The sequence below is a fragment of the Stomoxys calcitrans genome, chromosome 2 (genome assembly GCF_963082655.1).
Source record: "Stomoxys calcitrans chromosome 2, idStoCalc2.1, whole genome shotgun sequence".
Classification (NCBI taxonomy): domain Eukaryota; kingdom Metazoa; phylum Arthropoda; class Insecta; order Diptera; family Muscidae; genus Stomoxys; species Stomoxys calcitrans.
This window is the reverse complement of record NC_081553.1, coordinates 100,237,066-100,264,658: the sequence shown is the minus strand read 5'-3', so window position 1 is coordinate 100,264,658 and position 27,593 is coordinate 100,237,066. Positions and strand designations below refer to the sequence as shown.

General features: G+C 42.1%; 3 protein-coding genes across 4 annotated transcripts; 1 reads left to right on the top strand and 2 right to left on the bottom strand.

The window, feature by feature from the left end:
- Window positions 1–359: 359 nt before the first annotated feature.
- LOC106093769 (protein polybromo-1) lies at window positions 360–10,914 on the bottom strand. 2 transcript variants are annotated; one of them, XM_013260922.2, is made up of 4 exons: window positions 10,846–10,914; window positions 8,914–10,787; window positions 1,574–3,808; window positions 360–1,514 (listed from the first exon to the last, which is right to left on the bottom strand). In XM_013260922.2, the coding sequence occupies exons 2-4, from the start codon at window positions 10,727–10,729 to the stop codon at window positions 556–558; spliced, it is 5,010 nt and encodes a 1,669-aa protein (XP_013116376.2). In that variant the 5' UTR covers window positions 10,730–10,787; window positions 10,846–10,914; the 3' UTR covers window positions 360–555. The 2 variants fall into 2 exon arrangements, with proteins under 2 accessions (XP_013116376.2, XP_059218686.1); XM_059362703.1 differs by having other exon boundaries at window positions 8,914–10,901.
- Window positions 10,915–12,369: 1,455 nt separating this feature from the next.
- LOC106093762 (histone H4) lies at window positions 12,370–13,244 on the top strand. Its single transcript, XM_013260911.2, has 3 exons — window positions 12,370–12,459; window positions 12,573–12,784; window positions 12,878–13,244. The coding sequence occupies exons 2-3, from the start codon at window positions 12,605–12,607 to the stop codon at window positions 13,007–13,009; spliced, it is 312 nt and encodes a 103-aa protein (XP_013116365.1). The 5' UTR covers window positions 12,370–12,459; window positions 12,573–12,604; the 3' UTR covers window positions 13,010–13,244.
- A 323-nt stretch (window positions 13,245–13,567) lies between these two features.
- On the bottom strand, window positions 13,568–23,431 carry LOC106093755 (protein Cep78 homolog). The gene is made up of 7 exons (XM_013260898.2): window positions 23,311–23,431; window positions 22,952–23,238; window positions 17,632–17,819; window positions 17,225–17,576; window positions 16,709–17,159; window positions 16,352–16,646; window positions 13,568–14,133 (listed from the first exon to the last, which is right to left on the bottom strand). Coding segments are annotated over exons 1-7 (1,965 nt in total). The 5' UTR covers window positions 23,313–23,431; the 3' UTR covers window positions 13,568–13,743.
- Between the last annotated feature and the right edge of the window lie 4,162 nt (window positions 23,432–27,593).

The window sequence follows — 27,593 nt, the reverse complement described above, 5'->3', positions numbered from 1 at the left end:
CCGACTGTATTGAAAGTTGATAGGCATCCTTCACTTTGTTTGCCTTTGACTTGTTCTTACTTTGCACGTGCGTACCTTTTACTTTATATGTCAAGATTCAGCGGAATCTACCTTATGAAATCCGAAGTCTCCGACACCTCTCCCAAGGTTACCGACCCTTTTTTTAGACTCGTCATGGCGGTGACATACATCTTCAGCGATAGAAATGTTTCCTGCTTTATCCAATTCATAGGTACTGGACGCTTTGTTTCCAGGTTTTCTGCATAACTTGCAAACAAAATCATTTTTTCTCACACCATTTATATGTTTTTTTTTTTTGTCTTCTTGTACAAATATTTCAAACATAGAATTTGTTTGCATTTACAAATTTTCAAAATATAAGTTTCACGCTTACAATTGCTATAATACTAAAAATGTACACATAATAAGCAGCATTATCATAATCTTGAGAGAATGCAACAACCAATTGTCAAAATTGTGTCTCTTATTAAAAATAAATTGTAAAAAAAAACGCAAGTATGTATGTATATAAATAGGTACTTATATATGTATAGATTAAAAAGTATTAAAACTACGCTGTATTTGTAGTACATCGTCCATCATGTGGTTGCGCATATGGCACAGGGCCTTAACTACATCATCCACATTACTGCTGGCATACCTGCCCAACCACTGCGAGGGTAGGAGATTCTTGGGCTTGGTTATATCTGCTGGGGTCAGTTGTGTCAAAGCCCTCTTCCAGTTAGCAGAGTTTTGGGCATTCTGTTGATGTGTGGTGCCTTGAAGGGAGGCAATGTATTTGATATAGGCTTCAGAATGTAAAACACGCTGCGGCCTCGGCGGTACAGTGACAAACAAGGGTTCCGGCGGTGGTGCATAGATATGCGTATGTTGATACTGCATGGCCATATTGTGATCCATGCCACCACCTCGAGGAGAGTGATTTGAGTTGGGTATCATGGTGTTGTTCATACTTGTGGACATGTGTTGCGAAACATTGTGGTTTAGTTTATGTTTACGTGCCACATAGTTCTTGCTGCGCTCATGTACCGGTATAACTTTACCCGATTTGGGTAAATGAACTTCTCGCACATGTTTAATGAGCCTAGTGAGTGAGGGAAAGGCTTGCAGATTCTTTTTCATGCGTATGCAGTTGCGCCACTGACAGTAGTACTCGGTGTCTGTCTGTTGGGCAGAGCGCTGCACATGGCCGGTGTTGTCGGCCAAACAATGCTCCATACAGTCGACTGAATCTTCAAACTGGAAGTCACACTTATCCCAGAGACACTCAAAGGTAAGGCCAGTTTGCTGCTCATTGGCAGGAGCAGGGCTGGCACAGTTGTTCAAAGCCAAGGACTCCTCCATAAGTTCACGGCGAGCATTGGTTTCTTCGTTTATGCGCTGAGCTCGATCTTCCCAGCTCTGCTTGACACTGGAGGGTAGATTTTTCCATTCATTGCCCACCATGCGTGATATGTCACCAAAAGAGGCATCTGGATTGGCGGTGCAAATTCCTGAAAAAAAACAAAATTAAATAATGCAAAATTTGCATCGACCATTTTTTATTGCTTACCCTTCCTATGCTCACTGGAATACAGAATATAACCGGTGAGACACTTCTTGGTGGTCTTGGTTTTCTTCGATGACAACGGTGTAGAGGACACCGAAGGTGCTGGCGATGATATTGTGGCTATATCCGAACTAACCGATGGTGGATTGCCATCCATAGAATCCTCCATAATGCCCAGACTGTCGTTCATTTCTTGTTGTTTGGTTTCCTTGGACGGTTTAATGGGCACCTTGAAGTACAGTATCTCGTCTTGTGTCACCTCGGGACTATGGCGAAATTTGCGTATCGAATTGGGTGCATTGAACTTACGCAGCGACTTCTTGAGCTCATCGTAGGCAGCTTCACAGATGTACACATCACTTTCAACAAACTCGGTGGGACGGCTGGTGATGTACTCCTGAAATTCCAAAACTGCACAACGGCCTACTATACCTATTACCGGACTTGCCTCCTCAACGGTGGACAGCAACAGCTCTTGCCTATAGAATTGCTTGCCCATAGGCGGCTGAGTGGGCAGGGCTGGCGATATTTCATTGGGCGCCAACAACCAGGGCCCTTTGAAATAGGACTTGTTATTCTGTTCCCATATCTGATGGATTTGAGCAATGGACTGTTTGCCACTCTGAGTGGCCACATACACAAAGTCCCCAGTCTTGACCACACCACTGCAAATGGTATTGAATTGCTGATAGTAGACAGCATTGGGTTCGGGAATTGGCGGTGGATCGCAGGGGACATTGGGCTTCTCCTTCTCCACCAGGCATTCTTGCATTTTTAATTCCTCCAATTCGCCTTTGTGCTTTTCCACACGCTCCTTGAACACGGACATGACCCGTTTTATTTCAATGGGCTTGCTGCGTGGTATAAACTTCACGGGATCGTTCTCCCTAACCAGAGGCCAACTTTTCAATTTCTTAAAAGACCTGCTGCGCACATGGTAACGAGATTCACAAACAAAAACATCCTTCTCCTCGAAATTCTCTGGCTGAGCTTTAATGTAGTCCTTAATATGCATGACATAGCATTTGCCCATTACCCTTTCCATGGGTATGTTCTGGGAAACATTGCTTTTGAAGACTTCTTTTTCGAAGAACTTTCTGGTCTGCACATGATACGTTTCATGAGGGCTAAGGAACACAGAGCCCAACATCATTTTTATGTTATCCTCATTGGTCCACAAACGCTCAATGTACGCTATGCTGGGCAATTTATGATCATTATGTTGGAAGTAGACAAAGTCACCGGGAGAGAAGACCTTCTGATTGTAGGTCATGCTCTCGCCTTGAGTAGCTGCCCGATCCAACTCCTCCTTCTCATCTTGATCCTGATCTTCTTGAGAGGATTTTTGCTGCTTCAAAAGTTCCACCTCAGCCAGCAGCTTGTCCAGAGTATAGTTTTGGGCAGGAGTGCTTAGAGTATCACGGCACACCTCATCTCTTTTCCTAATGAAAAATGTCTGCAATTCTATGGAATCTTGAAATATATCCGAATCAGTTCTTGACAATTTCCTGGCCCTCTCAAAGCAGGCAAAGACATCTTCCTGGAAGATATCCATGCGCTTATACACCCCTTTGTAGAGACGTCTTTTAACCACATCCAAAGAGATGCCTCGCACTTTTTGTTCCCCAGGCAATTCATCATATTCGGGCAACTCCAACAAAGAATCCGAATAGCAACGTCCAGCCTCATCCTGATGGTTATACACCGCCGAAAACATGGTAAGCAAAAGTTCCTGCACCGCCAAACCAACATCGGGTACTGTGTCACCAGCACTTCGCAAACTTTGCTTCAATTGCAAAGTTAGTTGTTGCAACACCAGCGCATCTTTGTAGATTTGTGAATCCGGCTCATTGTATTTGCAGGAGTTCTCCAGCATGAGAAGAAAATCTGCTGCCAACTCATCAATGGTCTCATAAAGGCCCTGCTTCAACTTATTGGCAATTCGCTCCATATCCATGGGCTCCTTAATGATATCGTAGTAATCGGGGTAGTCTGCTTTTGAAGGTAGCTTGGTGAAAATCAACGATAGCTGACGTTTGCCTTTGGGTTCTTGATAATCGCGTATAGACTCAAAGAATTGCCATAGTTTCTCAGACATTGGCATGACGTTGCTGCGACCACGGCCACATTTGTTAAGTTTTTGCAGGGGTTTCTTGATTTCATTAAGACCAGGAAATTCTTTAAGTTTTTCGTTTAATGCCTTCTCTAGCACATTGGCATCTTCGTAGATGTTGGAACCTGAAAAAAGAGGAAAGAGAGGAAGAAAGAAAATTGGATTAGATATTGTAAGCTTCCAAATATCAATAAAATATTTTCCACTCGTAGTGCTTTGTTATGGTCAGAGAGAAAGGCTTCTACGTCCATTCCTTGCATCTATTGAGTGAATTTCTAACGCCTTCAGTCTTTTTTGTATTTAAATAAAGTTGTTGTTGTTACAGTGTGTTGTACTCTAAGGCGGCAGCCCTTGCCGATGAAGGACTTCATCGCGTCGATCAGGTACGTACAACCGGCTGCTGTGGGATTGCATCTAAATAATCACAAACAGAAGCGAAGAAGAAGATTTTTCGTTTGTTTCTCTTTCGAGACGATCTCAATGATCGGAGAATGGAAAGGGAAGGCCAGAGGTCACAACACACACCAACCACAATGGTACGCGTTTCCTCCGTTTCGCAGTAGTGTTGGTCAAATCGTAATCTACGACAAATTCTAAGAAGTTTTGTCCAAGAAACCATTGGTTTAAAATTGGTGGATATGAGGATTCCTCCTTCTGGTGGATATGAGGATTCCTCCTCGCCTGTTAAATTAAGTTGATACTGATGTGGTGTTGCATAGAAGGAATTTGACTTGACTTTGGAGGCCTTATTAACAAAAGGCTTGGCAATACACGACTCTCTGGTAGACAAGAGGATCCCTCCTTTGCTTGATACGATGCTGATGGGCAGGATCAATGGATAGAGGAACCACAATGGGGTTTGAGCCCCTATTCAGTGACCCTTGGCAAACAAAGAGCTTCCCAAGTCTGTTGAGGAGGAAGGTTTTTCCCCACGACGTTTACTCTCTACTATTACAGAACTTGTTGAGGGGTAATAAGAAAGCCTTCTATAAATGGGCGATGGATAATGTGCGAAAGACTGTGCTTAAACTATACACCGGAATGGTATCGTCAGCTACGCGACATACAGCGGAATTACGTTTAAATTTGTCAGAATGCCGCACTTCGAAATACGGCGGGTTGTCTCCTCAAATCTAACGTGGGCCACCTTCATCGAGAGACAAATTTCCTAAACGTGCAAAGACATAACTATATACCGTCCAAGAAATACTTTTTGGGCTGTTATCTCAGGGACCATCCAAATCATATCTTGTGGATAGGTACCCATCGCCCAGAAGCCTTAAGATCTACATGATCTAGAGCGAGAGGTACAGTGCTAAAAGAGAGAGCCTTAGGATCAAGCGGCATATCAAGCAGGTTTAGACAACATTCATGCAGACACGGTAACAGATGCGGTGAATAGCTGCTGGTTGAATATGGTCCTCGAAAAACGATAACTTTCCGGCAGATGCAGCCGCCTCAACTCCTACATAGCAAGGATTGATGGCAATGTGCAGGATGTGTGTCCCGATTTTAGCCAGAGACTACTCGTCATCTGCTAAACTGTTCAACCAGAGTAATCGCAGTAATCATGGCTGCACTTGGGATGCTGAAAAAGAAACATTGTTGGCCAGTCTGTGGTAAGTTATGCAGCACCAGTTGGGTCTCGTCTTAAGATGGATGTATATGATCTAGAGCAAGAGGTTCAGCTGTACAAAAGAGGTCAAGCAGGACTAGACAACATTCATGCAGACACGGTAGCAAATGCGGTGAATAGCTATCAGGTGACCTTGGAGAACGACCGCCTTCCATTGTACCTGAAGAAATTCACTTCCCCCGGCAAAACAGAGTAGTTCTGGCTCAATTACGATACTGCAAATGCAGCCGCATCAATTCCTACAAAGCAGGGATTGATGCTAAAGTGCAAGATGTGTGTCCCTCGACATACCTCACCTGTTTAATTGCCGAGCCAGACCCACTTGACTCAGACCTAGATGACTCTATGCGCACTTTTCTTTAGTCAATATTCAACAGAAACAAGCAGACGAAAGATAGAGCACTTCTACAACAACAACAACTGGAATGAGGAACCTTGGAATTTTTGCGCTGGTCAAGAATCTGAGTACCTTTGCGCGATTTCTCACCAGACTAACCTGGAGAAGGAACGTGAAGGTACGTAAAAGATATTTAAGAATTTGGGATCTTAGATAGTTGTTATTGTAGCAGTGTGTTGTACACCGAGGCGGCAGCCCTTGCCGATAAAGGACTTCATCTGGTCAATCCGGTACGTACAACCGGCTGCCTTGCGATTGTCTTGGGTGGTATACAGTGTGAGGCGCTGTTTTGACACAATGGATGTCTGGCATCATCCTCTGGTTGGCTGTGGCCTCCGCAAAATTATCGCGGTAGAACGTTCCGCGGTGGTGTTGATCTCGCAGAAACGGAGTAGTGATCTCCACTTCAAATGCAAATTTGTCCATGAATATTTCATTAAGGAACAGGTGAAAACTTCTCACATATTAACGAGTGCTGTCCGAGTCAAATTTAAGCTTAATGGTAAGGGCATCCTTTTTATAGCCGAGTCCGAAAGGCGTGACGAAATGTCTCACCTTTTTGTGGGTAAGTTTTTTTTATTCTCACTGCAGTCCGGGTCGACTTACTGAGACTGACCCATGATAATTCCCGCCCGAAATTTAATCCAAAACCGTAAATCTGTGCTGGTGATGCTGTTTTTTTTTTTTGTTGTAGCCACATTTGCAGGTGCGTTCCTGTCAAGCTTCTACAGGTGAGTAAGCTCGTTCCGATCCAGAGGACCAATCGGCGCGGACATTCAATTCAAAGGATATTCAAAGGTGCCAATAACTCGCCTTGTCATATGGAGCATCGTAGGTACTCTGTATTCCGGCAAAAGACGGTGGCGCCCGGCTTCCACTAGGAGTCTCCACTCAGTTACCGCTGATTGTCCGCGACTGTAATTACATTTACTTCTATGCAGCATTCCATTATGTGTAACCTTTGCAAGCGCCCTACAGCTTCCAACTAAGCTTATCGTGTTAACGATGAACACCACACAGACCGGACGTCAAAGTTCCAGCCCGTGTGGTGCTCATACTTATCCCTTGCCATACTTACACTATCCCGCGGTAGTGGTGGAAGCAAAGTATATGCGACTTGACGTACTCTCTACCATGAGGGACTTCGTTTTCCCAGAAAGGGAGCTTAAGATTGAATTCATCCCGCCTTTCCCTTTCTGTATACACAGATGGGTCAAATTGGACGGGAGCAACGAGAAAAAAAGTCTTATTTAAGCATAGTAGTTAGGGAGTCGTATATCAGGCCTATGAAAGCACGTAACATCAGACCGGAGCTTTTGGCCGGAGGCATCACGACTTTCCCTTGAACTTCTGTATGCACGGATATGCCCAGTTTGGAATGTAGACCACAGGGCAATGGTCTTCACTGAACACAGGAATTAGGGAGCCATATATTTGGCTTCTGGACGTGTGTAAAATCTTTCAAATTTCGATGTAGAAGTTGCTACCCAATCAGACTATAATTATATAAGTAGACGGCCGGCACGGGATAGCTGAGAGCATTACACAGGCTGAAACATTGAGGTCCAATCTGTGTGGTGTTCCTTGCTTTCAAATTTCGACGTAGAAGTTAATACCCAATCAGACTATAATAATATACAATAAGTAGACGGCCCGGCACGGGATAGCTGTGAACACCACACAGGCTGGAACATTGAGATCCGATCTGTGTGGTGTTCATTGCATTCACGAGAAGCTTAGCTGCGAGCTACCGGAAGCGTCCACAGTTTGCGGATAGTGGAATGCTCCATACGGGGTAGCTGTAACGGCAGTCGCGGAGAATCAGCGGTATTTGAGAGTTTCAGAGAGAAACCGGGCGGCACCGACTTTTGCACAAATACTGAGTGCCTATGATGTTCGATATGACAAGACGGGTTATTGGCGCCTTCACACTGTTCCCGTGGCGATCGGTCCTTTGGAACAAGCTTGCTCACCTACAGGAGCTTGACGAGGATCGCCGCACATAAAAATATGGCTACAACAATAACAACAACATAAGTAGACGGCACTGAAGTCTCTGGCATCGGGCCATGTGAGGCCGAGGCTAGTTATAAAATCCAAGAACACGCTTGAAGACTATCAGGCCCTGGATGGCCCGGGATTTAGCAAAGCATAGCAATATAAAGTCTAAAGCGTAGCGTAAGACACAAGAAAATGCGGCCATCTTATAGGATTTGTGGTGGTGAGGAAGAATTGAAAACGGTTGAGCATATTTTGTGTCACTGCCCTGCAATTGCAGATGGTGGACAACTCGTTCCATACCTGGATTCTTTCCAGTCACACCTCTTTCATTCTAGCCATCTGTAAGGATTAAAAATAACTGACTGGACAAGTCATTCCGAAAAATAACATGTTGACCTACGTTTTAGGACTTCTAAAATAGTTATCCCGGCACGAGCAAAGTATGAGCACCAAACGGGCTGGAACTTTGAGTTCCGATCTGTGTGGTGTTTGATCGTTATCACGAGAAACTTAGCTGGGAGCTACTGGGCACGACCGCAGTTTGCGAACAGTGGAATGCTCTGTACGCAGAAACTGTAATTGCAGTCGCGCACAATCATCGGCATCGAGTAGAGAAATTCAGTGAGAGGCGGGCGGCACTCTTGCTTAAATACTAAGTGGCTATGATGTTGGATATGGCAAGGCGAAATATTGATGCCATTAAATAACTAATGGCCATCACGATCCCACGGCGATAGGACCAACCGATACGAGCTTGCTCAGCTATATTGCAGAGGATCGCTACCTCCACATGCAAACGTGGCTACAACAAATACTTCCAACATGAGTTTAAAAAAAAAATCAGTTCCCTGAGGCAAATTGTTTATACTGAAAATGTTAATGTATTCTAAAACTGCGCCCTGTAGATATTGAGTTAAATTTCTAGGTGCACGATGATGTGCTGCCGCTGTCGAAAAAAGTTGATGTGTTGCAAAGAGTAGATACTTAACGTCCCCTTTTTTCTAATTTGAGCAATTGGCAGTATTTCATCGAGGAGCATGGCACATATTGTCTAGGTTCTCTAAATTTCTAATGATCTTCCACTTCCACAAATTTTATAAATAATTTCTAAAGCAAAAGGGAAATATGTAACATCAGTATTTTATAAAAAATGAATCTTATAATAAAATCCAATTTTTTTTAATATACCAGCTTACCTTCTTCATTATACTGACGGCAATTGGCAAACATTAGACGATAGTCGGCCACCACATCTTCAACATCACGATATTTTTCAGCACGTATATTATGTTCAATGGTGTTCATATCGATGGGATTCTGTATGATATCATAGTAATCGGGATAGATTTTACGTGGCGGTTTTTCCATAAACAAGTCAATGGGTTTGCGTGTGCCCAATGAAAAATCCAATAAATACTTGTGCAAGGCCAAAACTTTTTTCCTTAATGCCGCATTAATTGTCATACGCTGAGGCTTTGGTGTACTAGTTGCACTGGTGTTCAATGCAGATGGATTTGCAATGGGATTAAGACGAGGACGTCCCTTTTTGCGTTTTTCAGGTACCGGTTCAGTTGTTGCCACTATAGTCTGGTCTGCTTCGTCCTCATCGGCTTCTTCTTCGTCTTCCTCTTCCTCCTCCATTTCACTTGTATCTTGATCTGGGGCATCCTCCACCAATTTGGTATTCATAAGCTTTAGCATTTTTACTGCGTCCTTATGAGTTCTATGTGTGGGAGGATATGCCTTTTTGGCATTGTCAAGCATTAAATACAAATCTGCCGTAAGATCGCTAATATTGGCGTATTCTCCTTTATTGAGTTTAGTTTGTATTTGACACATCGAAATAGGCCTTTTGATTAACTCAAAATATTCAGGATGAAATCTGCGTATGGGCAACTTCCATAGGGAAGTACCCAGAGGGGGACCGGTGGCTCCTGGATGTTCGGAGAAACCCGGCGCATTGTATAGGTGATCAAACAAGGCCCACATAGGACCTTCGCCCTTTTTGCTGGTCTCCTCATCGTCCGAACTATCGACTTCTTCCTTAAGGGCCGCAATGGCAGCACTTGAGACGCTTTTCGGTCTTTTTGTTGGCTTAACTTTACCCGTGTCCAGCTCCAAACGTTTTTGGGTAAACATTTTCTTCAATGTCTTGGCATCCTTATAGATTTGCGAGCCAGGCTCATTGAATTGGCAGGCATTTTTAGTCATCTGCAACAAGTCCTTTTCCATTTCTTGCAAATTTGAATAGGCATTGGTTTGAATTTTTGTGGCTATGAGTCTCAAATCAATTGGATGTTCAATGACATCATAGTAGTCAGGATACATCTTCTTAGAGGGCAAAAGCAAAAACATTCTATGCAATGGCCTATCATTCATGGTCGCATCCACCGAAGTCATTACGGAGGCAAATAACTCTTCGTACATATTGCACTCATCATCTTTCGAGTCATCGTCTGCAGTACAGGTCAAGCGCCTTCGTCCTCTCTTGCTTCTTGGTTCATCCTCAGCCATGCCCATGGAATCTAACAGTTTCTGTTTGTTAGTTGTTACATATTGCCACAAAGCCACTGCATCCTGATGCTCCATGGTGTCTGGCTTATAAAATGCCTTGGCATTGTTAACCAACAATTCGAAATCCTGCACTAAATCATCCAAATCGTCGTATATGTCGGTCTTTAGCTTTTGCTGTATCTTAAGCAAATCAATAGGATTGTTGACCACATCATAGTAGGAGGGCTCTTGGCGTCTTTTCGGCGCCCTTATAAAAGTGTCACACAACATTGAGCCATCTTCCTTTTTGATGTTACGTATGGAGTCATATAACGACTGGCACATTTCACTGGGATCCAATTTTCTTTTCTTTCTCACCGAGGACATTGTTGATATCAACGTGTTTGATGATGCAGTCGCCAAAACCGGTGATTTTTCCGGCGTGGAATCATCCATTTGCAATGTCTCCTCATCGTTCTTGCTGCTGATGGAACTGGCGCGTCTCTTTCGGCTTAACATGGTTTACTAACAGTGAGTATTCTGATTAATCTGAAGGCTAGAACTGTTCTTCTTATATCTACAAAGTTTTATTAGCAATAAAAATCAATAAATCTAACTTTCAATAATTTTATTACTTCACTTTGAGACAGACGCCGAAAATGCCACCTTTATCTTTATGCGTGTAGTACAGGGATGTTTATAAAGACAGAGTTGGTATTTTCATTGAATGCATTTTTTATTTAGAGTTGCCAGAGATTTGGTTCAATTATTAAGGTATCTTCCCACATAACAAATGCTGGCATTGCCGTTTGTTTTAGTTTTATCTAATTATGCACTACACATAAGTTGTAATGTACAGTATCAGGGGACACTCAAGTACACAAGCACTTGAGGATAGAGTGAAGTGCACATTTGATTTGTGATAGTTGTACAAATGGGACCATCTTTAATTGTTTCGCCATGACAGCACGTATTATAACGTCCAATAACGTGTTATCGACTGTTATAATATCGATAGCAATTTTAAGTTAATTAAGAAGTGTTTAATTGTCCCCCGAGCGGAATTTGCAGCAATCAAATGTGTTTGTTTCCATAACAAAGCATTTTTTTATCTGCATTTATTGTTTTCATAATTAAATTTACTTTTTGCAAATAAAGAAAAACGAACCATGGAAATCGATAAAACATACAAAAATTATGCCGGCAATGGTTTAAAGAGTTGCCACTTTGCTTTCTTGTAGTCAATTTCCGCACGGTAAGCAGAGTACTATTTTTCCCCCTATTTTGATTGTTCTTGTACAAATGAGACAACCTTTAAATAAATTAGCCTTGAGTTCAACGTTTTCATGGATAGTTATCGTTATATGCGATAACAGATAATTGGGTCGTTTGAATTACCGGTTAGCGGAATCGCTAGATTATGGATAAATAAAACACTCCTCCCGCATATATGCATACAAAATCATCAAATATCAACAAAAGAAGTCATTTTGATTTTAAATAAATGTTTCTCGGTGTTCATAAAACAATGCAAATAATAACCCATTTACTGTGATACCCTATATAGCACTCAGCATTTAAGCAAGATCAGGTGCCACCGGGCACCTCACTGAGACTGGCCACTCGTTTATCGAGCATCCCTCTATCCGCAACACAAATCATATGGTGCAATCCGCTATCATGTCATCAAGCTGATTGACGTTTTGCCAACACACACAAAGAAATTTGTTTGCGTGTATACGTGTGCGTACATGAGTAGGGAATATGCGTGAAAGAAGATAACAACAAAGAAGACAACAAACATAAATCTGATATCTTAATATCGTCAAACCTGGCCGGCTGTTAACAGCTGTTAGCTTGAGACGACCTTTTTAAATCCGCCTTGACAGCAGTAGCAAATTTGACATACAATAGACTGTTGTTGTATACAGTGCAAATCACGTGTCGAATGCATGATATCGATAGTTTTTGGGCTGGAATTTGTTAGTATTTAAGATAAATTAGATATATATAAATATGTGGCACATAAAATGATGTATTCAGCGCTGAAAATACTACAGCAATCCCACAATCAAATACTTCTAATGAATTTTAATCTATCAGTGTTTTCAAATACCGTTATTAGCTTACGACGTTTTTGCCTTTTATTTCATCGGCTTTGTATTTTAAATCCCAATTATCGAAAAATCGATTATCGGCTGCCATTAGCATTGTTGTGAATCTCACAAGCTTTAATTCGCATTGTTCAGGTAAGGTCTGGGAATTTTTTGATTTCTTTTCCTTTTGTTTATTGTTAAACAGTAAATGCTTATAATTTTACACTGTGATAATTGGTAATTCATAAGAAATATTTTATTTTCAGCTGTATAAACACCTAAGGAAAGTTCTTAAACAATGACCGGTCGTGGTAAGGGAGGAAAAGGTTTAGGAAAGGGAGGCGCAAAGCGTCACCGAAAGGTACTACGTGATAATATCCAGGGTATCACCAAACCAGCCATACGTCGTCTGGCTCGTCGTGGAGGAGTAAAACGTATATCAGGATTGATATACGAAGAAACTCGCGGTGTATTAAAGGTAAGTGTCAACAATAGCGATATATGGAAGGGGGTGACTACAGCTTATTTTGGAAAATTCCATTCCATTGTTTATTTTCTTCTTCTTTCAAAGGTATTTTTGGAAAACGTCATTCGCGATGCAGTCACCTATACTGAGCACGCCAAACGCAAAACTGTCACCGCTATGGACGTGGTCTATGCCTTGAAACGTCAAGGCCGTACTTTGTACGGTTTTGGTGGTTAAGCAGTTCCGGTAACCACATTGCATCTTGCTGTCATCTATACAGTTATTAAATCACTGACAACATAAAAATATATGACCATTTTTTAAGCCTTCTTGTTTGTAAGCTCATGAGAGTGTCAATTCTTTGTTTCTTGTGTGTGAAAAAATTTGTTTAATATTTAGAAACATTCCGACAATGATGTATAGATATAGAAATAAGACAGCAAATAAAGAGAAATTCTTTTGAGAGCATAAACAGATTTTGAAAACCTTTCTTCTTTGTTCACCAACTATTTTAACTATGGTGTACCACCGATCTTCGCGGACACATGATGGTCATTGGTTATTTAAAGGTACCAATAACTCACCTGCTCATATCGATCATCATAGGCGCTCAGTATTTAATTAAAGAGAGCCGGTGTCGGCTGGCATCTCACTGAGACGCTCCACTCGATGCTGTTTATTCTTCGCGGCTACATTTGTAGCTACTACGTATGAAGCATTCCACTATCCGCAACCTGTGTACGCGTCCGATAGCTTTCGGCTGAGATGTTTAGAAATTTATTAAAAGATCAGAAATAGACGAGCATATAATTTTCCTAATTTTTTTTTTTTAATAAAAGTAAACAGAAGAAAATACATATTTAAATGAGGACAACCTGGATAAATTTGAATTAACAGAGCCTGGTAGTGTTACAACAAACAATCACATAAAAATTTAAGACAAAAAGTGGCAACCTACCCCTAATCATTTCTTAATCATCACCGAATCCAAAAAACAAAGAACGTGGCGACTTTTCTCTGTTCTTTTGTTTTCTTTCCTTTTTCTCTGGCATGGGAGTCAAAGGCAATGTTGCCTTTTGTTCACGGCGTCGCAGGAATAACTTCATTGGTTGATTATCTATCTCATGACGCAAAGTATCCAAATCTGTGGAATCATTAACATCACTCCTCACACTGCTTGGGGTACTCATTGACAAACCATCTATCTCCGAATTGTGTGGAGGGACATTGGGGTATTTTGAATTTTGCAATTGTAAACGAGTATTGATGACAGTGGAGGCCGTATTGGTGGACCAATTGGTGTTATTGGACAGTGTGTCTCCCACGTTACTTTCAATGTACCCTGTTATTGCCATATAACCCTGAAAATAATGTGGAATATTAATTACTAATTGCCTATAACGATTTGAGGGGTATGTTGTGGAACAGTAGACATCTCGCAACTTCAAGGGATACACTGGGACAGCAACAGAGAGGTTGCAATATACATACTGTCCGTTCTATTGGAAAAGTACAAGGCTAACATTAAAGCCTTACAAGCAGTGCGATGGATTGGGAGATGTGTCACTACAACACCGAAGGGCAACGCGTTGTACAATAGCTGACATTATACAAGACATGAATTTGGTAGTGGATTTGTGGTTAATCACAGACACATTTTTTCCAGATTTACTCCGGTGGATGAGAGTCTAGCCACCATCCACATAAAATCTAATATTTTTTATAACGTAGACCATCTCCCTCAGGAGACAAAGATCCTCCCCTTGCGAAGGTACAATTACATGCTGTCTAAGCAGTATCTACAGTGGTGCTATTATAGAGACCATTCCCTTTAACATCTTGCGGATAGGCATCCACCGCCCAGAAATATAAGGGTGGTCTTGCAATCCCATGGCAGCCGGTTGTACGTATCGGATTGAAGTGCTTCATCGTCAAAGGCTGCCACCTCAGTGAACACCACACTGCTTCAACAACAACATCGGGGTGGTTTTACACGATTTAGAGTGTGAGATTCAGCACTTCGTCAGCTCGAAAAGGGATACCGCAGAAGGGAACGCCTAAAACTCAAATTAAAGTGAGAGGTAAGAGTCATTCCTTTAATCGATGTTATAAAATGCAGTAAAAAGAAATAAAAAGAAAAAATTCTTAGAAAATTTGAAATTATTTTTTTTTCGAAATTCTCCAACATAAGATGAGGGCACCAAATTTCGTCATTCTCTTTAAAAGACCCTGAAATGTCGACCTACATGTTCCTTAGGTTAGGGTTAGGTTAGAATGACAGTCTATTTTCAAAACATACTCAATTAGACTACTTTAGCCAATTGTATTACCACAGTAGCCACAGACCAGTCATCTTGTGGGAATCGAACCCAGGAAACTGGTAGGATAGGTTTGGTTACAATATCAGTCTATTTTCAAAACAGACACATTAAGACTATTTTAGACCATCGAAATACCTCAGACCAGACCTCTAGTGGGAATTCGGATACCGATGCAGTCAAATCTTTCCGTCCCTATGCCTGTAGCAAGCACCCAAACTTCGTGACTAAAAAGTCTGAAGTTAGATATTTTGCACCAAAGTTATCTGTTCTGATTGAAATGGGACAAACCAGTTCCTATTGTGATGGAGCTTCTAAGGGAACCAATATCTTTCATAGGGAACTAAATTTTTATAGGATTTGGCTAAAATATTCAATTCTTATTTTTTGTTATGACTTTTACTCTCCATGCTAAGTATGAACCAAAGAGGACCACAATCTGGTATAACACCCCTATAGATATCTCGAAGCAGGCCCTTGCCGATGAAGAAATCCATCGGGTCGATCCGGTGCGTACAACCGACTGCCATAAGATTGGTCAGAAATTGTAGAAGGAGGGAGAAGATCAAGCCGCTAAGAAATCTGTTGAGTTAAGCTAGTGGCACAAACGTTGTGTGATAACAAACTGAGCAAGTATGGTCCAGAAAGAGATTCAAGGAGGATATCTTGAGTAACTAAGAGTTTTGGGACACTGCTGCCCCTGAGCCTTGTTGAAGAAGAAAAAAATGCCAACAAAACTGTGTTGAGCATCAGCATGGATTTCATTAAATTAAAGCAAAATTAGCCAAAGTCTCAACGAGTGCAAAAAGGCTTTCGATACAGTCACCTATGCCACGGCAACACGTAATATTTATGTGGTCGCCAGTCATATGGGAAATTTAGGACTAAGAAGAAGTAAAAAGAAGTAAAACGGGGAGTTCCTAAGGTGGGGTGGTATCTCAGGCACTGTTTGACCTCTACATATCCTCATTTAACACCAGACAACCCTGAGATCGTATCATATGCGGTCGATGGCATCATCATGGCTTTAGGTCCTATGTTTAAGACGTCCAGGGTAGACATGATTCTTTGTATATATTGTACATCGCAGACCGAGGGCAAAAAGTCTTTCGATACAGTCACCTATGTCACGCTTTTTAAGGACATCAAAGGCCTCTAGCATTGGATCGCGTGTTATTTGTGTGGCAAATATTCAAAATTTTTTAAACGTGAAAAGTTAAATATGAATTTAAATTGCTTTGCTCAAATTCATTTTACTTACATCACTTTCATTGGAGAATTCCTGATCGGATTTGGAGATCTTCTTCTTAGCTGGACCCTTTGATGGAGGTTCAGTGTATTTTGTTGCACTCTTCACTTTGCGAACTTTATGTGGTTTTCGTTGACGAGACAAGCAACTATTTGGAGGGACCTCGCCTATCACGCTTTCTGGTATTGTAGACAAATTCGATACGCAATTCTGAGATGAGGTTTCAGAGCTCGACATATCCTGAGCAGGCGTTAATTCATCCTCGCTAACCACAACGCTGCAGGCCAGTTTTTGGAAATTATTTCGTCTAGTCAAGGTGTGAAACAAATGATTAAATCAACAAACAAATGTATTCTATATCCCACTTACTCTGTTATAATGGATTGCAATGACTCATCTCTGACTAGAATAAAGCCCTCGGGAATATTCGATTGGATTTCTTTCTGCAATTGTGCCTCATAGGCTAGCAACTGTTGATTGAGTTTAGCATTCAGAGCATCGGCCTTTTTCCTCAACACCCTTTCAAAGGCCAATTTGTCTTGTAGTCTTTTCAATTGCTCATCGAGAGCGGCCACAGTCTGCTTGCGTACTTTTATCATGGTGCCATTGGGTCCTGGTACTAGGTCCTCTTGTTGCTCTGACATCAACTGCTGATCCTCATCCACTTTGCCCAATTTTTCACGTATAGTGCGTTGCATGAATTTACTCATATCTGTGTTATTGCGAACGCTGAAATCCACTATATCATTGTTCATCTCCAGGCAATCGAGGATCATATTGGCGCCCCTATCGGTTAGACCACAATTCTCCATATCAATGACTACAGTAGGAAATGGAACCTTTTCACCATTCTTCAATTTTCCAATGAGTATATCTTCAACTTACATTTAATCCAAACATTTTCCTTTAGCTCTTCCACAATGGTCTTAAGACCCTCATCTCCTATTTGGTGATTGCGAGCCAGTGTAAGAGATCTCAGTCCTGGCATTTTGTCAGTATCCACATTACGATAACGCAACGAATTTTGCCAACTATCTGTAAAGCGAGTGATTTTCTGAATTTTTATCATATTAGCCACAAAGTCTGCTCCCTTTGGGGTTAAACCACATTCGGATAAATTTAACTTTTTCACATTTTCCAAATATTTGATGGCATTGCATATGGCCTCACATCCTTTGTCACCGATATTCGATCGTTGGAAGCTTATGTCCTGTAGCCCACGATTCGACGAGATGGCCTTGGTTTAGAAATGTAAATAAATTTTTTGCTGCAATTAAATATTTTTCTCTTACCTTCCCTACAGTTTCCGCATATATGCCATTCAAGGGTAACCCTTCTAGGTTTAGTACCCGCAAATTCTTACTGAACTCAATGCAATTCGATACTGCCTCCACCACACCAGAGAATACGAATTTGGTGAACAGTACGGGTTTTTGTCGAAATAACTTGGCTTTCTTTTCGGTGTCCAATTGTTGCAAAACTGTAAATGAATAAAAAAAAAATAAAGAAATGAAAAATGTGACAAACAGAGGAGATTTTAATGCGCATCACGTTTCATGGCATTCTACCCTAGGTAATGACCAGCGGGGCATAGCTTTGGCAGGGCAGAATGAAAGCTCCACATTATGCGCAGTAAATGAGGAAGCCCCCACTAGGATTACGAGGAGATGCATCCCCTGATCTCCTGAGTGACGTATTCTGGCAATCTGTCATTTCTTTGGGATCAGACCACCTCCCCATAATTCTTACCTTCGACCGATCACCCGACTTCATTACCTTCATTCCGTCGGCTTCTGAGAGTACACCAATCGCCGCTACAGTGAACTGACCCCCCCCTTGAATGTGCTAATTGCCGAGAGGAAATCCCGAGACATCATTAACGCAGCCGCTCGCTTTATACCATCCGGTCGAATACCACAAGTGCGACCCAATATCCTGGCGCAAGCAGTGGTACTCGCAGACGAGCGTGATGGGATTTGTTGTACGGACTCCACTAACCCCAGAATTAATAAGACCCCCAGGCCCACTCTGTCCTTGAGCATTGATCCATCCGTGTAACATGATCTTCCAGATGGCATTACTAGGGTTCCGTCAGTCTAAGACTGTGTCGCTGGCAGCAGTGCCTTCTACTCGACCTCAAGTGTCGTCACAGGTATACGATCGGAAACCTCTTCCCTTCCTTCCAGGTTTCTTATCGTCGCCTCCTGCTCCTTTCCTCAATCCATTCTCCCATCGCCTTAAGTCTCGCAGCCGCAGTATAGTCTCTCGTGCCCTTGTGGGCATGGTCCTCATCGCTCCGCCTATGCCAAGACAACATGTTCTCTGAACCTGTTGTATTATCCTTACGTTGCACTCTTTCTTCATCGCAGTCCACCAAACTACTGATGCGTAAGTAAGTATCGGTCTAATCACGCTCCTGTAAAGCCAATGGATTTCTCGAATTCAGGCCCCATTTCGAACCTACGGCCAGTCTACATAAATTGTACCCAGCATCTGTGAGCCTTCTCGGTACGCTCCTGAAAGTGATACTTCCAATTCAGTTCATATCCAAGATCGGATATATAAATCGTTCTATTAGCCCACCTTCGTCTTCCTCGTGAACAGGCATATTTCTCTCTTCTCTGGGTTAACATTGAGACCCCTAGGTCTAGCCCAGTCATATGCCATATGCAAGACCCTTTCGGCACTTCTGCATAGCTGGTTCGGATCCTTCGGATCGTGTGCATAGCAGACGGTTTCAAAACCCTCCTCAGTCAGCATTCGTAATAGGTCATTTATGGTGGTCACCCAAAGAAGTGGCGATAAAACGCGCCAGGTAGTTTCCACCGACCTTCCCTTCACATAGGCATGCTGTTTGTATTTGAACAGTTCGCTGGATGTCCTACTTTTTATCATCATACCATATCCACAATGCGTTCCATGGTTTTGAGTAGAAAACACGTAAGGCTTATAGGTAACGTAATCGGGTAATAAGTGCGCCGTTGGTGTGATTAAGCGCTTACTCGAATGATCGATCTATATGAAAGCTATATCTAAATATGGTCCGATCTGGACCATATTCGGGTCGGATGTCGAGGCGCCTAGTGCAACTCACTGATTCAAATCTGAGAATAAATGCGCTTTTATGGTCTTTAGATCCTAAATCTGAAGATCGGGCTTTATGACAGCTACATCTGAATATAGCCCGATCTGGACCATATTCAGGATTGATGTTAGGAGTCTTAATACAACTCACTGTTCCAAGTTTCGGCGAAGTCGGGTAATAAATGCCTTTTATAGTCTTTAGACACTAATGTTGAAGATCGGGCTCTATGGCAGCTATATCTGAATATAGCCCTATCTGGACGACATTCAGGATAGATTTTAGGAGTCTTAATACAACTCACTGTTCTAAATTTCAGCGAAGTCGGGTAATAAATGCGTCTATTATAGGTCTAAGACTCAAAATCGGCAGATTGGACTATATGGCAGTTATATCCAAATATGTTCCAATCTGGACCATCACTATGCCAAATTTAAGCGAAATCGGGTAATAAATGCCACTGTTATAGGCTTAAGACCCTAAATCGCCAGATCGGTCTATATAGCAGCTATATCCACATATAGTCCGATTTGGTCCATTCAAGGACTTAATCTGCGTATAAAAGAAATACGAGTCTGTACAAAATTTCAACTCAATATCTCAACTTTCGAAGACTGTAGCGTGATTAGAACTGCCGGACACACGGACGGATGGACAGACTGACGGACATCACGGTATAAAAAGGCGGAGCGACGGGCTTAACCTACAAACTTTCAACCGTTTCGGCTAAGCGTAGATATAGATTAGTTATACACAAAGTTCGTTAACAATCGGAACCTCGATTTTCATTTTAGGACTGTGATGCCTTGGGTGAATTTCGATTTTAATAACCGCTTGATATGTATTTTTTTAATCTACACAAATTGATCGCCTAAATAGATAGGGGACAACAATTTGTAATCGGTTTATATGGGAACTGTATCAAGCTATAGATCGATTCAGACCATTTTTCACATGTATGTTGAAGGAAAATTCAACTATGGATAATAACTGCGCCCTCTAGAGGCTCAAGAAGTCAAGATCCCAGATCGGTTTATATGACAGCTATATCAGGCTATGTACCGATTTGCTCCGTGATAAGCATATTTGTTAGACGTCATCACACAAAACACATCATGCAAAATTTCAGTCAAATCGGATGAGAATTGCGCCCTCTAGCGGCTCAAGAAGTCAAGATCCAAGATCAATTTATTTGGCAGCTATACCAGGTTATAACCGATTTAAACCATACTTAGCATAGTGGTTGGAAGCGACACCAAAATTAAAGCCAAATCGGATAAGAATTGGGCCCTCTAAAAGCTGAAGAAGTCAAGCCCTAAGATCGGTTTATATGGCAGCTATATCAGGTTATGAACCGATTTGAACCATAATTAACACAGCTGTTGGAAGTAATACCAAAGCACCATCAGTCAAATCGGTCGAGAATTGCGACCTCTAGAGGCTCAAGAATTCAAGACCCAAGATCGGTTTATATGGTAGATATATCAAAACATGGACCGATTTAGCCCATTTACAATCCCAACTGACCTACACTAATAAAAAGTATTTGTGCAAAATGTCAAGCGCCTAGCTTTACTCCTTCGAAAGTTAGCGTGCTTTTGACAGACAGAGGGACAGACGGACATGGCTAGATCGACTTAAAATGTCATGACGATCAAGAATATATATACTTTATGGGGTCATAGACGCATATTTCAAGGTGTTACAAATAGAATGACGAAACTAGTATACCCCCATCCTATAGTAGAGGGTATAAAAACTGGTGTTCTTATATGCATCTGGGACAAGTTCACTTACTGGGTTTATCATTTCTATGTTTATACCCTACACCACTACTGTCGTACAGGGTATTATAACTTAGTGAATTTGTTTATAACACCCAAAAGGAAGAGAGATAGACCCATTGATAAGTATACCGATCGACTCCGAATCACTTTCTGATTTGATTTAGCTATGTCCGTCTGTCTGTCTGTCCATGTTAATTTGTGTACAAAGTACAGGTCGCAGTTTTTATCCGATCGTCTTCAAATTTGGTACAGGTATGTTTTTCGGCCTTGAGACGAAGCCTATTGAAATTGGTAAAAAATCGGTTCAGATCTGGATATAGCTCCCATATTTGTTTTTTTTTCATTTTCAGTAATAATGCAATAAAATGGTCATTTGTTAACCGATTCTTTTGGCAGGATGGATTTTTTTACGACCCTCAACATTACTGGTGATTTTCATGGAAATCGGTTCAGATTTAGATATAGCTCTCACATATATATCGCCCGATATTCACTCCTAGAGCCACTGCAAGCACATTTATTGACCAATTGCCGAAATATTACACAACGCTTTCCTCGACGACTACCACAATGTACATAGAGTTTGGTCAAAATCGGTTTAGATTTACATATAGCTCCCATATATATGTTCGTCCGATTTGCAGTAATAATTATCTACCGATTCTCTTGAAATTTGGCAGGATGGATTTTTTTTACGACCCTCGACATTACTGGTGATTTTCATGGAAATCGGTTCAGATTTAGATATAGCTCTCATATATATATCGCCCAATTTTCACTCCTAGAGCCACTGCAAGAACATTTGTTGACCAATCTCGCCAAAATATTGCACAACGCTTTCCTCGACGACTACCACAATATACATAGAGTATGGTCAAAATCGGTTCAGATTTAGATATAGCTCCCATATATATGTTCGTCCGATTTTCAGTAATAATGCAATAAAATGGTCATTTGTCAACCGATTCTCTCGAAATTTGGCAGGAGGGATTTTCTCTTGACTCTTAATATTACTGAATTTCATGGAAATCGGTTCAGATTTAGATATAGCTCTCATATATATATATATATATATATATATATATATATATATATATATCGCTCGATTTTAACTTCTAGTCACAGCAAGCGCATTTATTGATCCATCTAGGCGACATTTTGCAAAACGCTTTCCTCGATGACTGCCTCAGTATCTGATGAGTACGCTCGAAATCGGTTCAGATTTAGATATAGCTCTCATATATTCGTCCGATGTGATCATTTGTTACCCGATTGTGTCGAAATTTTGCAGGAAGGATTTTCTTATGACTCTCAATGTTACTGGTGAATTTCATGGAAATCGGCCCAGATTTAGATATAGGTGTCATATATGTATATCGCCAGATTTTCACTCCAAGAGCCACTGCAAGCCCATTGTTTGACCAATCTGGCCAAAATTTTGCACAACGCTTTCCTCGACGACTACCACATTATTTGAGAAGTTTGTTCGGAGTCGGTTCAGAATTAGATATAGCCCCCATATATACGTTCGTCAGATTTTGGGTAATTTACCATAATGTTGTCATTTGTCAACCGTAATTTTTACAGTTTGAACATTTTTGCTCGCCGAGGTCCATCAAAATTGGTTCAGAATTGGATATAGGTCCCACATTGGGTAGGTGTAGGGTATTATACAGTCGCCCGATTTTTGCCCTTTCTTACTGGTTGAAATAATACTTTTATGAAATTTCTCATTTAACTCACCATTGGGGAATGTTTTGCGCATGCGTATGGCCAATGTTTGCAACACTTGGTCATTGAACAATGCTTCCACAACCAACAACCAATCGTTGACACACAATTTATCACCAAAGATATCGAGAATGGTGGTGCAATTATTCTTGGACTTAATATCTGGCAAAGGGGAGAGATTCTTGGCACGACATAATTCCAGGTACCGAAAATGAAACGAACGACAACGGATCAGTTTCTTAGTGGAATTGACACCAGTCACATCCCGCAATTCGTAATTATTACATTTATACATTTTCCTGTAAAATTATTTGGGAAAAGTTTAAAAAAAGGAGTTGGTATCAATCGCGGAAAAAATCCTTTTTACTTACATGGCTTTTAGTTCTTTTTACTTCTTTTTTAATTGTTTGTATAGAATTGGTTGTCCTTTTTAGTGTTTTTTCGTCCGTTGTTCTGGGAAGGAGATGATAAGATAAAAATATATATTTGTCTGGTTTATATGATTGTGTTGAGAGAAATGTTGAAATATTATGAATACTTGAAGTTTTTTCTTTGTAATTTATTTGTCAACGATATTTCGATTTTTTTTTTTGAAATATTTTAAAGTGTTTAAGTGGTAGGGTGTCTTCTTTAAGGCAGTTGTTTTCAGTTTTTTGGCACTATTCTTTATTCATCTAATTAGGGGTAACTGCAATTATGCAGCATGCCGTACTCCCTCAATGGTATATTGGATAAACCCCCCTTAATCTCTGGTGTGTGTTCAAACCATCTCAGCAATGATTGGGGTTTTACTTGGCGATATGTAGCATAAACACCCGACAGGTGTGTTTCACCCGTCCTGTCATCATCACCGGGTCGAGGCCCTTCTTCTTCAGGCAAAATATATCTTCGACGAATCTTCCTATAGCATTCCAGCTATCATCGTCTGCTGAAATTTTTGCTTTTGCATTTTCCACTCGTGTCTCTCCGATGTGTGCGGCGGGTTAGGTTAGGTTTAAGTGCATTGTAATACCACAGGGACAGAAGAAGGAAGATGCCTTGTAGTTCCTACCGTTGAACCATCCAGATCGCTTTGAAAAGCCCAATAACTTGCGAATGTTCACATCCGCTAAATCAGACACGTTCTCAAAGAAATGAGAACCTAAAGTGAAACTCCTTCTGACTGCTAGTGTGGGACACACACACAGAAGGAGTTCTATAGTCCCTTCTTCTTCGATGCCCTCACAGCTTCTGCAAAAGTCGTTGCTGGCAACCTTCAGTCTGTCAGCATGTTTTCCGATTAGACAGTGACGAGTCATGACGGACACAATGACTGAGACGTCTATTCTTGCCAATGACAGTAAAGCAGTAGACCTCTTCAAGTCTAGATTAGGCCACACAGTTTTGGAATACACCCAGCCGACTCTTTGTGACCATGTACTTTCTGGAGAATCTCGGCCACAGGACATTGGCATCCCTGCAGCCCCCAGCGCCAACCCACCACAAATCTACGCATTCGTCGAATTAGGCATCCACTATTCCAAACAGCCAGCATAGAGGGAGGGGTTCATTATCGGTGTCGCAGCCACAAAGTCCATCCGCGATCCAAACCTGGCCAGGTCGTCAGCCGCTTCGTTCCCCTCGACCCCTTGATAGCCCGGAACCGGGCACAATCTGACAGCAGCCCCCAAACTTCCGAGACGCTCCTTGCATCTCCCGATAAGACCCGCTATCAGGGCCTTCAGCGCCGCCAGACTGTCCACATAAAATGTGACACCCAGAGAGGGCCACCGATCCTGATTCAGGATCATATCTAAGGTCCTGAGGATCGCAAAAACCTCAGCACCTGTCCAGAAATCTATGTGACACCCTTATGCTTACACTCAATCAAATTTGTTATTCAAAACAGCAAAATTGTTTGCTAAAAGAGCAGTTTTTGTCTGCTGAAAAGGGGAAAGCAGACATTACTGGTGTTTTAGCAAACATTGGGCTGCCGTATTAGCAAACATTTTGGTCAGCTAAATCAGCAAACAAAATCTGCTGTTTCAAGTACAAACAAACATGCACATTTGTATTTTATGTTTTCTTCTAACATCCCTTTCATTATTAAGCACCAGTCATTTTTAGCAAACAACAGACTTTTCAGCAGTAAGCCTGCTGCTCTGAAATTGCAGAACTACAGTTGTAATAGCAGAACTACTGCTACAATAGCAGCAAAATTAATTAATAATATTGAGCAGACACTGTTTGCTATTTTCAGCAAACTTGAGTGTAGGACCCCTGGCTCGGTGCAGCTTGGCCCCCCCAGTATAAAAAGAGGGACTCAAGAATGACGGGACGTCACTAGTCCAAAACTCCCTCCCTGGGAAGACAAACTACAGGTCGTCGTCGAAGAAAGATCCGCCCGGCACATAGTCCGTCGCGTCGCCAATCGTCCCACGCCAGCGACATTCCACAGAACAAACGAATGCCCGAAATCCGAAGAGCGCCATGTACTTGACTTCCTTAGTCTGAGGGCGGTAGTCCTCAACGCCGCTCACTCCACATACAAGTGCAAAGGTCTCAGATCAAGTATCGCATTCTGTGCCGCAATCCTCCTTGCCCCCGATATCAGCAGCATCGAAAAACTCTGTACCTTCTCCAACTTAACGAATAGACCGTCCCTCTCAAGGGCCCTGAGCACACATAGCAGAGGATCGGTCATACATGGTGCTCTGGTGGACATTAAGGTCCACCCTTTTTTGGTATATTGGGTTGATACGATGCTGAAAGGCCGGATTATCTTGTTACGTACCTCAATTAGGGACCTTTGGGGAATCTGTCCGGATGGTGGCCCTCGCCCATCAACCGGCCTTGGCATAAATCCCAGAAAAACTGTACTGGACCTTTTCACCAGGAGGAGGAACCTGGTTGTTTTTAAGAGATCTGTCCTAGATGGGGTGGGGCTACCGTTCTCTTCGGAGGTCAAGTACTTGGGCTTGAGTCTTGACCAGAAATTAAGTTGGAGAAGAAACGTTGAAGAATGGCTCAAAAGACGACTGAATGAGCTCTACTTCAATCGCAACATGATAGGAAGTACTTGGGACCTAAGGCAGGGGACGGTTGTTTGGCCAATTCTCACCCATGATTGTCTGTTGTGGCACAAGGCTCTGGACAATTGAGCCCTTCGCAGGATGATTGAGAAAGTACAGGGTTTCGGGGCAGTACTAATCTCTGGGGCAAGTAGAGAAGTGCCCCGAGAGAGTCGCTGAAAGCCATTCTCCTTTACAATTATGTAGGGTGAGTGGCAGCAAAGATCGCCATCAGACTGCGGGTGTCAGCTACATGGCGCTCCTCTAAGTTAGGCCATACTTCTGTTCTATAGGGGAATGGTGTTGCCGCGTAGCGCAATGCTATATACATCTCGACTGATTATATACCAGGGGAGTCCTTCTTTCTTGATGGCTTGGAAGTCGTTTTTTCGAAACGGGATCTCTGGACTTGGTGTTACTGCGTGGCGCCATGATATATACATCTCGACTGAGTCCTTCCTTGTTGTTGGCTTGGAAGTCGTTTTCCCGAAAAGGGATGTCTGGGTTTGGAGATCCCACCCTACCCGGAACCGTCTGCATACATTGATGGATCTAAATTGGATGGAGGCGCTGGAGTAGGAGTCTTCATTGAGTTCCTTGGCATCAGGGAATCTTATAGGCATCTGGATGGCTGCAGCGTCTTTCAAGCGGAGGTCTTTGCGATCCTGAAGGCGCTCGAGACGATGTTGTTGCGGGAGCGGCAACCCGGTCACACGTTTATGATATAAGTTGCGCTACTGAAGACGTAAGTTCGAAGCTGGTTAGAAGATGCAAAGAGCTACTTCGAACCTTGGGAAAAGCTGTCAGGCTCTGCTGGATGCTAGACCATCGAAGTGTGGCGAAGAACGAAGCGGCAGACGCATATCTTGCTATGGAATCCGCACGAACTCCATGAGTCATCATTGCATCCCGAAAAAATTATGGTTTGGTGCGGTTTATGGGCTGGCGGCGACATTGGGCCGTACTTCTTCTGTGATGATAAAGACCGGCACGTTACCGAGAATGGGAATCGCTATCGTTCAATGATAACAGAACATTTTTGACCCATATTGAATGATATGGTCTTGGAGGATATGTGGTTGCAACAGGACGGCGACACAAGCTACACAGCGAGTGTCCCAATCAATTTATTGGAAACCAAGTTTGAAGAACGAGTTATCTCACGAAATAGTCCAGCCGATTGGATGCTTTGGTTGCCGTTAGACTATTTTCTGTGAGGCTACGTCAAGTCTATGGTCTCTGCCAAGAAGCCAGCGACGATTGATGAACTTTGTACGAATTTGGAATGTGAAATTGCAGCAGTAAGATTGAAAACCATCGAAAATTGGAGTCAGCGTCTGGACTGCTGGAAGCGTGTCCGTGGTGGCTCTTATTGAAAGACCCTATGTAAGTGTTGGGGACACCGGCAATTTTACATATGGTCGGACTGGAAATGCGTTTGCTCCCTATCCTCCCCGTACACCTAATTAGGAATTCCGCCCACCCCATAACTACGTACCTGGTGTGCCAATTTTGTCGGTAATAAAAAATTACAATTCCATATAAAAGTAACACATGTCGACGGCTACAAGTTCATTCGAACAGTTTCATTTTGGCAGTGTTAC